Here is a 13,222-nt window from a genome sequence, read left to right as displayed (position 1 = left end):
AGGATCCACATTTTCCAACAAATCTATTACAGAAGTTTTTTTTTTTTTTTTTGTTTCAAAGTTGAACATCAACGAACGCCCAACTGAACAGGCACTTACATTGGATTTATGCAATGCTGGCATACACAAGACCACAACTTTATTTTGAATAATGCATGAGTTGCTATTTGCTAAAGCATTGATTTAATTTTAGAATTATGAAACAAACAAATTGATCAGTAAGGGCAAGGAACACGACGCCATGAGCTTTGCTACACGTGACTTAATAGTGAATATAAAGTGGCAAACAACAAGGGTCCCATTAACTCCTTTTTTAGGTTTTGGCAACTGGTATGAGCCTTGTACAAGGGTCTATATTTTTTTTCTTGATTTCAAATCTTCTCAACAGTACTAGCAGCAAAGATAATCATTTGGATCAAAATGACATAATCACCCATGGAGCAAAAAATTCGTTGGAATGAATTGATTCACCAAGGAAAAGTAATTAAACCATTTGAACATTAACTTTTTTCTTTCACACTCTAAATAACATTTAAATCTGAGTAGCAAGAAACAACTTTGCATATGGATGATGGTGGATACACGGGAACAAGTCTCCCAATTGAAGCTAAGTGTTTGTTTGGTTTGGAAAGACGAAACACAACTCAAATACATTAGCACTGAAAAGCAATGAAATGCGAAATGTGTGCGTGTTTGCTATGAGTGAAAGGGTGTGAAAGTTTTGAGAGAAAAAAAACGATGGGCCATGCATTTTATTCTCATCTCAAAATGAAAAGAAATGGAATAGAAGGAACAATGAACACGGACACAAATTTCGTTATTTTATGACCTGTCCAAAATTGTCCTTGAGTGGATGAGAACAGTGAACGGAGAATCCTATTTTTCTTTGTCAAGGATAAAATGAGTATTTAGTTAAATATTTAAATTATCTTTTTTTTATTTTTATTATCTAACCATTTTAATTTAAATTGTTCATCTTTTCTATATTTTCTTTCATCTTTACCAATCAACTTTATTTTCTACTCTTTCATCTCTCTCACTTTCATCTATTTGCATCCCTCTCTACCAAACATACCCTAATAGTGTGTTTGGATGAAGAAATTTAAAATTCTAAAAAATTTTAAATTTTAAGAATTTCAAATGCTTCAATTTAAATTCTTTCATTTTTAAAATTTTGTGTTTGGATAAAAAATTAGATTTCTTCATTTTTAAAATTTTGTATTTGAATAAAGAAATTAAATTTGTTCATAGGATTTTAATAGGATTTTAATAGGATTTAATTAGATTGAGTTCTGCAAGGATGTTAATAGGATTTAATTTTCTAATGATTCATCGGAAACACCCCGTAACATGTGTATGCTTTCTTCTTCTTCAGGGGAATCTTAATGTACCAAAAACCCAGAACTCAACTCAAACCCACATCTCTCTCTTCTCTCTTCACCCCAAAATGCCTTCTCAATCAGAAACTCCTTCTCCTCCCATCCTGGAAGCCCAAGCCCAACAAAACCTACAAGTCCGTCACCATCTTGGCCTCCTTCCCTCCCGGGCCCACCTCCGCCCCGACCCAAACCCTAATCTCGCTCCTCCGCTCCATCCCGGATTGGGCCAACGCCGTGCAGGAGTGCGACATGCAGAAGAAGCGCGCCCTCTACACCCACCAGAACTGGCGCGACCACTGCAGCTCCCTCCGCCACCTCCGCCACGTCTTCTCCAGCCTCTCCTCCCGCGTCATCCTCTCCCTCGTCCCTCCCGTCCTCTTCTTCACCGCCTTTGCCGCCGCCATCGTCGCCTACAATGAGGCCCTCCTCCTCCACCTCCTCCCGGACTTCCTCCCCCTCCTCCGCGCCTCCTCCCTCCCCTACCAGCTCATCCTACAGCACAAAAGAATTTGAAATGTTAATATTTAAGTTAACTAAAATCCTTGAACAAAATACTCAAATTTTAATTTTTTTTCAAATTTTTATCCAAATATCTTATTTAATTGAAAAGTAATTAAAATCCTTTAAAAAATTGAATTACCCTATTAAATTTATCCATCCAAACATACTCTAAGAGATAAGAGTGGTAAGTCCCTTTTTTAATATTAATGTTTTGATTTCAAGTCCAATAATATCATGGATAAATAAATTATTTTGTCCTCGAACTATCTATTTATTGATAATTTAGTCCCTATATTTTTTAAATGACCAATTTACTTTACAAGTATGTAAATATTATGATAAATTAGTCCAACCATTTATTATATAAGCCATGCAAGTCGCTAACTAATTTATCAATAAGTATTGTAGTTTTAGGATCACTCTTACATTAAGCGTCATAGTTTAATTATCAAATTTTCAATATATTTAACAATTTCACTAAGTTGTGTGTATATGTACGTATCATTTATATTATTTTAATTTAAAAACTAGCATGAAGTAAAAAAAAATTCCTATATGTCTATTTATTTTAATATATATGTATCGTTTGGGTCCATAAATTAACGTGACAACTAAGGTGACATTAAAATATACATGTCAATCCTAATATGAGGTAATTGGACTAATAAGCTATTGATATATGTTTGAATTTTAATGATTGTATTATTATCTTCTTATTACGAATTATCTATAAGTTGTTTATGCTTATTAGTAAATCGCCTATAAAATGACTATGAATTATCTATAAGTTGTTATGTTGTTAGGTAATCACTTATCAAGTGACTACTAATTATCTATAGATAACCAGGTTCAAGGTTCTTGTTTAACACTATAAATAAATAAGTTCTATCTTTACTTTTCATTGATTTTCAACTCACTCAAATACTTACTTGAACATCGGAGTCAGTATCTTTTGCATGTACACCTCTCTTGTTTCTCTAGTGGAGGACACTTTGACAAAGATTAACTTTGATGTAATCTATTCCAAATTTCGGTAAATAGAATATACATAAAAATAAATTATTATTTTAGTAAATACAAATTAAAATTATTTTTAATTAAAAATATTCTAATAATATTTATTTTTTAAAATATTTAGTATTTAAACGAATTTTTTATTATTTCAAAATTAAATGTAACCAAAATTAATTTTATAAAATTACCTTTATTAAAATTAATTCTATCGATGTATACAAACAAGGAAAAAGTTGATTGATTATTATTCAAAAAAAAAAAAAGGAAAAAAAGTTGATTGAGACATTTACCCCCACAAACCGTACAAAGTCCAAACAAATCCAACTTCAATTATATAACATAGGATAGGACGGTAGCGGAGTGCGTCACCTTTGTTTTGTCCGCATGTTTTTAATAAAATAAATAAATAAATGAGTATGGATCTCGCTTCATTTTGTTTGTAGCAAACATAGGTTTTCCAAGATTCAGACCTACATCTAGAAACACATATTACATTGATAAATTGTATTATGCATTTTTTAAAAATTGTAAGATAAAGAGAGATAAAAAATTAAAATATGTCATATATAACTTTGTAAGCACTCTTTTATTTGCCTTTAAAACTGAAATGTGAACTGTGAAGTCTAACAACGTAGAAAAAAGATTAAAAAAGTAATATTAAAAAGTTGTCATAAAAAATAATGAATAAATAATGTAACCTTTTTATTGCATTCTTCTCTTGGTTTATTGTGGTTGCCCAAGTTTTTTGCCCATCTCATTACTTTTCACTGTATTTTGCAGAGTGTTTATTGCCAATTGATAAACTTATCATTATTGATAGTGGGTGATTTGTATAAAAGTTTTAGGAATGAGACACGTTTTCAAATATATTATTTATTAAATATTATAAAAATTTATGAATCTAACTTCATATTTAACGTGTTTCTCTTAAGATTTTCTAATTTTCAAATGAATTTTTATCGTATAAAAAAATAAATTTTAAGTAATAATAGTCTCTTTTAATACACTATAACTTCTTTTTATTTTAATAAGAATTGAATATACATGGACTATATTCATTATAAGAAAATACTAGTTATGATAATTATAAAATATAAAATATAAGTATTAACAAAACAAACTTACCGGTATAATATTATTTATTCTTTTAATAAATCACAGGCCTATATTCTAAGACCGTTGCAGTAAAAAAATACTACTATTCTAAGACCGTTATCGTCATTTCACGCTTCATCTTTATGTTTTTTTAATATTGGAATGGAATTTCCACTTTCTCTTTCGTCGTCCCCCTCTGTTCCCGAAACAGTCTCTGCACACTACACTGAACTCCATTCACAAAGGAAAAAAAAAAAGCAGAAGCATAAAGAAGAAGAAGAAGAAGAAGAAGAAGAAGAAGAAGAAAGAAATGGCGCATTCTCGGCAACAGAACAAGGCTGGCTTCACGCTCTCCAGCAAGATCAACAACAATGGGAGCTTCTCTTCCGGTACTGGTAGTAAGAGCATATACGACGACGTTTACGGAGGTCCACTGAAGTTCGGCGTTTCGAGCCTCTCCCCTCGTTTCGAAGACTACGGCGAGATTTTCGGAAGCTTCCACACCGTACGCGCCTCTTCCATTCCTGTCCTCGATCTTCCCGCCGTCCACCACTCCGAGGCCTTCTTCGATCCCCGAAACCACGCTTTCAACTACACCGAAGTTTTCGGTGCTTTAGATTTTGCGGTTCCATACGAGAATTTGTTTCACCCCCACACTGCTCTTGACGGTGCCTCCGAAGAAGAAGCCTGGTAATGCAAATGCTACCACTGTTGAAGTTACTTAGCTCACAGTTCGTGATCCCTTCGCATGTTGGTTTTTTTTTTTTTTTCTGTTAGGCGTAGTGTAGAGGATTGGAAACTGTGTTGCTTGCTTTTTTTTTTTTTTTTGTCTCAATTAGAGTGAATTAATGACTTTGATTTGAGGGAAATTGTGGCATGTGGATAAGGATGGAGCGTTGTTGATTTGTTGTGATTTAATTTCATGAACTGTTCGCTTAGAAAATTAGTTCTCGTGTGATGAAATTATGGCCGCTTTGTTTTTGAGGACTTTGATCTTTACTCATTTTTTATTTTCCATAAACAGGACTGGGATTTGGGAGTCTAGAGTGTTGTAGATTAACTAGTGTCTAGTGAAGTAGTGAACTATTTATTTGGAGTTATTTTATTTTATTTTTGTGAAATAACTATTTGGAGTTTGATTTATGTTGTATGCACTCCTGGTAGTGTATCTGTAATTCCACGTGTTATGATTTGAGGTATTTTTATACTTACTGTAAAATTTGCTTAATTGCATGAAATATACACGCACACACATTACTGCTTTTAATGTACTTCAAAGACTTCAAATATTGCATAGATTGCATGCAATGCAAATATAATTCTGCAACATAATCACGATCTTTCATCATCTACAGGAGTCTTGCAGAAACGGACTCATTCTCTGGAGAATCAGATCAATCTGCAAATAACCAAAGCATGTCGAAAGGAGATCTTTTCCATTCTGTTGACGGTAATGCAGGGTTCGATGTTTTGTATCATAATAAGGTCAATGGTACAAGCAATAAACGTAAGTCAAAGGGGAAAACTCACATGACTCAGCTACATGCTGTTCCTGGTTTCGGTCGAGTATATGATGAAACCACACAATTGCATCAGACTGATCCATCCTTTCAGATTGCTGATGATATTGATCTTGATATGGAATTTAAAGCAGACAAAGTGGAGGGAAACCACCCAAGGAAAACAATGGCACATTTGCGCAATTTTGCCTTTGGGGATCAGACTTTTGATAGTGATCTAAATATTCAAAATGGAGGCAGCAGAAAGGATTCTGATTCCAGGGAGATGTTCATAACTGTGTCAGACATCAACCTCAGAAGTTTGCCCTCTCAAGTGCCTCCCCCGTCTCGTCCACCGCCTGCACTGGATGTAAAAAAGGGGAGTATGCCTGGATTTCATTCAAACAGCAGGCTGGTTGCTTCTGAAGAGACACCAGGTGCTGGTTCACCACCTTTCTTTGATGTGGAGGATCATATGAATTCATCTGCTACAGCTTCTGTTGATGCTATAAAAGAAGCAATGCTTAGAGCGGAAGCAAAACTTAGGAGTGCCAAAGAATTAAAAGAGAGAAAGAAACGAGATTGTGAAAGCCATTTAAAATCAAGTTATGATGCGAAAATTAATGAAGCAAAGATGTGTAAGGATATCAAAAGATTAAGTAGTTTGAACGATCAGACAACGCAGGGAAGTCATGATCAGAGACATTCAAAAACAAAGTTATCTGTCACAGATGACAGGCAGAAACTTAAGAAAGCTTCCCCAGAAACTCTGGACAATTTAGAAGGGAAAAGAGTTTTAAACACGTTCGAGGAAAAGGACAAGATGGAATCCAGGTCATCTCAAGAATCTGATAGAAGTTCAGGAGTTGGGACATGGAAAGATGAATGTGAATTTTTTGAATTGGCGGGAATGGAAGAATCGAGAAGGGTAACTCAACCAACAAAGCAGAGTAAGGATTTGGTGCAAGGTACTGAAGCCCAAAAACATGACCAGATGGAAAGAGAAGCATCTAATGTGCAAGAAAAGCATAAACAAGTAAAAGCAACTGCAGAAAATTATCAGGGGGAGGAGTACGAGAAAAAATATAAAGCAGCAAAAGAGGCTTGTGAACATCATGAAAACATTATGAAATCTGAAGCATCTAATGGTAAACATAGGCAACGAGAGCAAATGAAAAAAGAAAAAATGGCCAAAGTATTTGAGGTGGAAGACAATGAGAAGGCTATAAAAATAGCCCACCAGCATGGAAAAACCGAGAAGAAAGTAACTGAAGCTGACCAATCTAGAATCGTAGAAGATGTGTGTGAGATGGAACACAGAGAGCATAAACAAGTGGAAATCCAGAAACCCAAAGAAGTAAATAGACAAACACCAAATGAAGTTCAGCTGACCATGGGGCTTAGGGAAAATGAGAAGAAACTCAAAGAGGTTGAAAAGCAACAGCAGAGTATGAAAAGGCACAAGCAATATGAGAAAATCAAAGAAAATGGAAAAACAGAAAGAGAAGCTTTTGCCCTAGGACAGACTGAGCATGAGGAAAAACTGAAAGGTTCTGTGGAGCCAGAAGATATGGATGAAAGATCAAATGTGGCTTTTGAACCGTATTACACAGAGGAAAAAGAGGTCTCCAAAAGAGAAAATGAAATGAAACTAAAACTAGGTGAACAGATTCAGGTCAAAAAGAGACTGAAAGAAGCTCATGAAAGAGTAGAAATTGAGAAAAGCCTCAAAAGCTCTTCTGAAAATGAAGAAAGTGATGACGGCCTAACACGTGCTTTCAGGTTGGATGGGAATGGAAAGCAACTTAAAGAAGACTTTGAACTGGAAGTAAATGAGATAAGACTGAAAGAGGCTTCCAAGCAGAGGGAAAATGAGGCATATGAAAAAGATCAAAATAGAAAGAAATTTAAAGATGTTTATGGAGAAGGAAATAGACTTCAAGAAGCAGGTGACAACAAAGGGATTCAGAAAGTTATGAATCAAACTCCAATGCAACAGATTAATGGGATGTTGAATGAGGCTCAAAGGAAAAAAGTCACTGAGAGCACATCAAGCCAAACATTTGCAATGGAAGGAAGTGTAGCTGTATCAAATGAGAATAGTCACCTGGAGCAATCTGAGAATATGGAGCAAGATGTAGGTGAAATGGAAAAAGATAAGGGACTGAACAAAGCTTTTGACATGGAGAGGAATGGAGAAGGGGGAAACATAAAGAATGCTAAAGCAACTAATGAGACAAGGGAAATAGAGAGTGACGAAGATCTTGCAGCTCAATCAGCCTTCGTTCATGAAGAATTTATTGGAAAACAGAATGTATCTAAAGAATCTGTTGCTGACCAAGATATTGGACTGATGAGAACAGAATGCAAAGTTGGAGAAAAGAAATTGAAAGAGATAGGGGTGGAAAATCAACAGGCTAATGAAAAAATCAGAGCACCTGAAATGACTGCAGGAGATGCAGAGCATTCAGGAACCCAGACAAAAAAGGAGGGAGACACAGTGACAAAGGCTGATTACAGAGGCACAGAAGCAGCTGGACCTGCTGCAGTACAGGAGACTTTAAATGTCCAGAAAGCTGCCCAGTGGTTCCATGTTGATCAATCCACAGAAAGCAAAGCAAAGAGTACTAATGAAACTTCTTCTATAGTGAAAGATGCAGAAAGGATGGGAAGAGAAAGAGAGTCGGAAAAGGATCATCTTACACAGACAGAAGAGGAGGGGGATAGAGAAAGAGAACGAGAAAAAGACATCGAGAAAGCAATGCTGGAGGCTGAGAGGGAAAGGGAAAGAGAAAAGGATAGGATGGCTGTTGATAGAGCAACTTTAGAGGCTCGTGATAGGGCATATGCTGAATCTTGTGAAAGGGCTGCATTTGAAAGAGCAACTGTGGAAGCACGGTACAAGGCACTGGCTGAGGCCAGGGAAAGACTTGAGAAGGCATGTGCTGAGGCCAGGGATAAGTCAAACATTGATAAAGAAACTATAGAGGCAAGACTGAAAGCAGAACGCGCTGCTGTAGAAAGAGCAACTGCAGAGGCTCAAGACCGAGCTATGGAAAAATTAAAGAATGAAAGGACTGCATTTGAGTCCAGAGAATGGTTAGCGAGATCTGTATCTGACAATTTTTGCGGAAGACCAGACTCTTCATCCTCCGTGAGTATCATTTTAAATTTGCTATTGATAATTTTTGACATTTTTCAGTAAATTTCCTATGAATTAATTGACAGGATATGCTGGATCCTGAGTTTCAGAACTTAAGCTCTACCACAGGTTCCAGACATCCATATTCACTTTATGGTGGTGTGTAAAATTCATCACCCCTGCAATGCTTTAGTATGTACTGTCGATCTACATCCTGCTATATAATCTTAAATAAATCTTGTACTTTGCTTGAAGCTGCCTCTTTTTCTGAGAGATCAGATAAAGAAGGTGAATCAGCTCAGAGGTGTAGAGCTAGACTGGAGAGGTATCGCCGAACAGCTGAGCGTGCAGTAAGATCTTCAATCTTTTGATACTCACATATAAAGGCAGATAGACAGTAACATAATGATGATTTTTCTGGAAATTTCAGGCTAAAGCTTTGGCAGAAAAGAACATGCGTGACCTTCTAGCTCAGAAGGAGCAAGCTGAAAGAAATGTAAGTACTCATCTATATAATTTTTCTGTGTATAAATTGGTGTTTCTGTGTTTCATTGATTACTCAAGTCTGGTGCTGTTTGCAGAGACTGTCAGAGACTCTGGATGCTGAAGTAAGGAGGTGGTCAGGTGGAAAAGAAGGAAACTTGCGTGCCTTACTTTCTACCTTGCAATATGTAAGTGAAAAATATTCTTAACTAGGCTTATGCTGCTTCTATCTCCTCTACTCCCAATTTCTCTATGACACAGTAGTAATTCACAATAGGGTGTGGCATGTTTAGGTCAATGATACGAGTCTCAAATAAATGAGAAATGTATGTATTGGCATGCTTGATCACGATGTTTTTAACTTCCTGCAATTTGGGACCTTTTGAGTTAGGATGAGCATCCATCGAGTCTAATCTAGACTGATAGTTTTGAAGTTGCAGAAAATATGCTGTCTATATGAAATTTTTAACTTTTCTGCCTTATCAGATCCTTGTGCCTGATTCTGGATGGCAAGCAATCCCATTGACCGAGGTCATTACTTCTGCTGCTGTGAAAAAAGCTTACAGGAAGGCCACCCTGTGTGTTCATCCTGACAAATTACAGCAACGTGGAGCAAGTATTCAACACAAATACATATGTGAAAAGGTTTTCGATCTTTTGAAGGTATGTAATGCTTGCTATTGCTATCTTTCACTTTGTTGATTTTATTCATTTTTTATTTTGTTGCAAAAAAATGGTCCTATACCTAGTATGGATAAGGAATAGAAAGTTGTTCCTGGTTGACTGAGTGGATTACTGGATAGCCGGAAGGTAAAATATTTAGATTGACCACTTTATACATGGTACAACAAAAACATGAGAAGGCGAAAAATGAAATGTACTTGAATTCACTTTTGGTTGACAACGATGTGCAACCCTGATTCTTTTTTTTTTCACCTACTCTACCAAGAACACCAAAAAATAAGGGCATTATCAATTCACAGGAGTAGGGATCAAGTGCTTTCCCGAAACTTAGGTGCTACTAGACTATTAAGGGTGTTGGTTGGTTGGCCTTTTTATTTGGAGCATGTCAGTAATTGTTATTTTTCCAGGGTCTTAATTCTTATTTTATGTGCTTTGAAAGTTGGCGTTTTCCATTAGAAATGTAAGAAAACTATTTATGAGCATTTATGTAACCGTGTTAGGTTTCTTGATAATTATTCATTGGCATATACAACCAAACATCATTTGATGAGTTCACCGTGCAGTTTAAGATTACCTTTTGGTATAGTTGGCCATTGTCAATGTACAATCTCACGTCATTTAATGGCAAAGCTTTGTAGTTTGATAAAGCTTCATATACTACATTAATTATTATACTTAATGTACTTCAGGAAGCTTGGAACAAATTCAACTCAGAGGAGCGGTAACAGCCTGGCAGCCCAGGTCTGTTTTTTTCTCCCTCCCTGTCTCTTGCAAGTGTGTATAGAAGCTTCTTCACCTTGGCCGGGTAATTCCTTCCCCAAGTGACACACAGTCCAAACTTCCAAAACCGTAATAATTATTTTGTCATAGTCTATGTTCTGTTGTAATAGTCTCATAAGTGTTTGTATTTATGAAGAAATTTTTTGCCCATGGTATAGCAAGAAATTAAGAAATACAAAAGTAAATAGATATAAAGCATGGGGCTAAGACTGGCTTTCTGTTAGCAAAATTGGGAATTATTGTTACAATAACTTTTTAATCAATTTTAAGAATAAAAGGACCAAGAAACTGAACAAATTAGGTGGGTGCTGTCAAAGTCAATGTTTAGCAAGAAAATATGTTAGATCATACATTAACTACTTGAACATTGTTTTGGTGGTGCAACATTTGCTGCTGTTCATGTTATATATCTTATATCAACATCGTTAATTGTTAAAATTGCAGTCAAATGTAGTTCCATGATCCATCCGGGTTTAATCGGTATTATACTATTATTTAAAGTTGGTAATGACCTAATGTTAATTTAAAATAGAATTTTTATTTATCATTTATCAACTTATCTGGTAATGAATATAATCCACATTTTATGTCACGATATCATCAAAGTTCATCTTTTGAGGTTGTGGTGCATGACCTGATGACCCATAAACAAAGAGGTTGGAAACGATAGCAAGACACTAACACTAACAGGTTTTGGAGATTAATTTGCTATTACTACATGGTATAAATAAGAGAGAACTCCTTTCAGATATTTAAAAGCAGCGAAAGAAGCCTGACCTTGTTGTATACTGCATTGCCTTAGACACTACTCCCCAAATAAAAATCTCTTGAAATAATATAAAATGCATTTGGGTGCATGTTTTTATTTTACCTTGTCCTGTGCGCAAGATGGATTTATACAGGCTCTGGAATAGTGCTTAAAACCATTTACATTGACATATAATACAAATAGAATTGTGATTCTCAGTGGTTTTAATGATAGGGTTTAGTGATCCAGATGAATCCTCAGGGCCTTTGAAAAGATCCAGATGAATCCCCCAGGAAAAAAGAGAGGAGGTAGCAACGAGTAAGCTGGATTTCATTGTTTTCACATTATATTAGGTATTTAGGTGGGCTCTTCCTGGTGAAACACCTTGTGTTTTTTATGATTGATGATACACATGGATATAGGAAGCCATAGGCATAGACGCAGCCTTCCTATTTTTTTTTAAAAAAAATTGATTTAAATAATTTTGAACAGTTAGATTAGTAATTTTCACAAATTAGTAATTTCACTTCAGTTTCTTGAAACTACTGGAGATGCTTATTTAATTATTTTTTCTTGAACAAGATTTGCGGAACTGTTTTTTTAATGAAAACATCGGTATAAAAATTCATTATTGAAATATAATATTTTTTATTGAGGATGAAAATTTTAATACTTGACGTAATCGTTAAATATACCTTCACTTGACTTTTAAAAATATTTTAGTAACTTAATCCATTTTATTTTAGAGCAAAAATTCAACATTGTTAATATCTATAAAAAAAAAAATAGGGGAATGTTAATAATATACCTTCACTTGACTTTTAAAAATATTTTAGTAACTTAATCCATTTTATTTTAGAGCAAAAATTCAACATTGTCTATCTTTAACTACTTAAATTCAAGGCTGTTAATATAACTTCAATGATTTGGTAGCTTGTATCAGGTTAGGTTGAAACTTTATTGTTATTATTGTACAAAGAAAATACTTTTAAAATTTTATTTATTTAAAATATTAGTTTTCATACTTTTTCTCTCCTCTCTCTTTTCTTTACCTTTTCCTGTTTTGCTCTGACGAAGCATAAAACAAATGGAATTGGTCCCACTATTTCCATTACGCGCGAATGGTTTTGACTATCGATTTTGTGACCCCACAGGGACATAGAAGCATAAAATCGAAGTGTCACACGACAGTCAGGAAAAAAAAACTAATACTCAAGTCCCACCCTCACCCAAAAAATAAGGACATTTTTTATATCTTAAAATTTATTATTAATTGAATTAGTGTTAATTTTTTTAAAAAAATTAATCAACAATATAAACATGAATAATATAAATACAAGAATAAATTAAATTTTCATACTTAAATTTATATAATAATACATAAATAATTAAAAGGAATACATAACTATTTTTTTGGAAACTACCACAAATTTGGGAACAAGTAACATCACTTTCAATTATTAAAATGCACCCTTTCTATATTTTTTCCTTTTTATTTATTTATTTATATATTTATGGTTTTGGGAATGCATGACCCATGTTAAATTTAATATAAATGTAAATTAAATATTTTTATAATGTGAAGTGGTAAAAATAAAATAACAAGGAACATATTAAAAAATTTAGAAGTCATTAACAGGAAAATATCCACCAATCAATTTTTCAACTAATGGCGCATGTGCAAGTGCTTGAGTGTGTAGGTGTGTGCTTTCAATATTTCACCCAGCAAAGTCGTTAATGCATAACCAACGAAAACCTTAAATTGTATTAAAAAATGGGTTGCCATACTCAAAGTGATTGGAAAGTTGTGATGCCTTTGCCCTAAATTCTATGGATGGATTTATTTTTCACTTATTTCAGACTTGAGCGCTCTTCGTACAATATTCTATATATGGTC

At 34.5% G+C, this 13,222-nt stretch overlaps 2 protein-coding genes across 8 annotated transcripts; both read left to right on the top strand.

Moving 5' to 3' along the window:
- Window positions 1-1,385: 1,385 nt before the first annotated feature.
- LOC102662357 (UPF0187 protein At2g45870, chloroplastic-like) lies at window positions 1,386-1,892 on the top strand. Its single transcript, XM_006574230.1, has one exon. The coding sequence runs from the start codon at window positions 1,386-1,388 to the stop codon at window positions 1,890-1,892; it is 507 nt and encodes a 168-aa protein (XP_006574293.1).
- Window positions 1,893-4,131: 2,239 nt separating this feature from the next.
- Window positions 4,132-11,867, top strand: LOC100817245 (auxilin-like protein 1). 7 transcript variants are annotated; one of them, XR_412917.4, is made up of 9 exons: window positions 4,132-4,679; window positions 5,345-8,642; window positions 8,717-8,789; window positions 8,886-8,980; window positions 9,061-9,126; window positions 9,212-9,301; window positions 9,600-9,776; window positions 10,487-10,602; window positions 11,567-11,867. XR_412917.4 is itself a non-coding variant. In XM_006573510.4 (9 exons), exons 1-8 carry the CDS (start codon window positions 4,300-4,302, stop codon window positions 10,520-10,522), a joined length of 4,215 nt encoding a protein of 1,404 aa, XP_006573573.1. In that variant the 5' UTR covers window positions 4,132-4,299; the 3' UTR covers window positions 10,523-10,538; window positions 11,567-11,867. The 7 variants fall into 7 exon arrangements, 3 of the variants coding, with proteins under 3 accessions (XP_006573573.1, XP_014631332.1, XP_014631330.1); XR_001388496.3 differs by having other exon boundaries at window positions 11,560-11,867; XM_006573510.4 differs by having other exon boundaries at window positions 10,487-10,538.
- Window positions 11,868-13,222: the final 1,355 nt, after the last annotated feature.

The sequence above is a fragment of the Glycine max genome, chromosome 1 (assembly GCF_000004515.6).
Source record: "Glycine max cultivar Williams 82 chromosome 1, Glycine_max_v4.0, whole genome shotgun sequence".
Classification (NCBI taxonomy): Eukaryota; Viridiplantae; Streptophyta; class Magnoliopsida; order Fabales; family Fabaceae; genus Glycine; species Glycine max.
The sequence above is the reverse complement of the archived record's forward strand: the minus strand, read 5'-3'. Positions and strand labels throughout refer to the sequence as shown.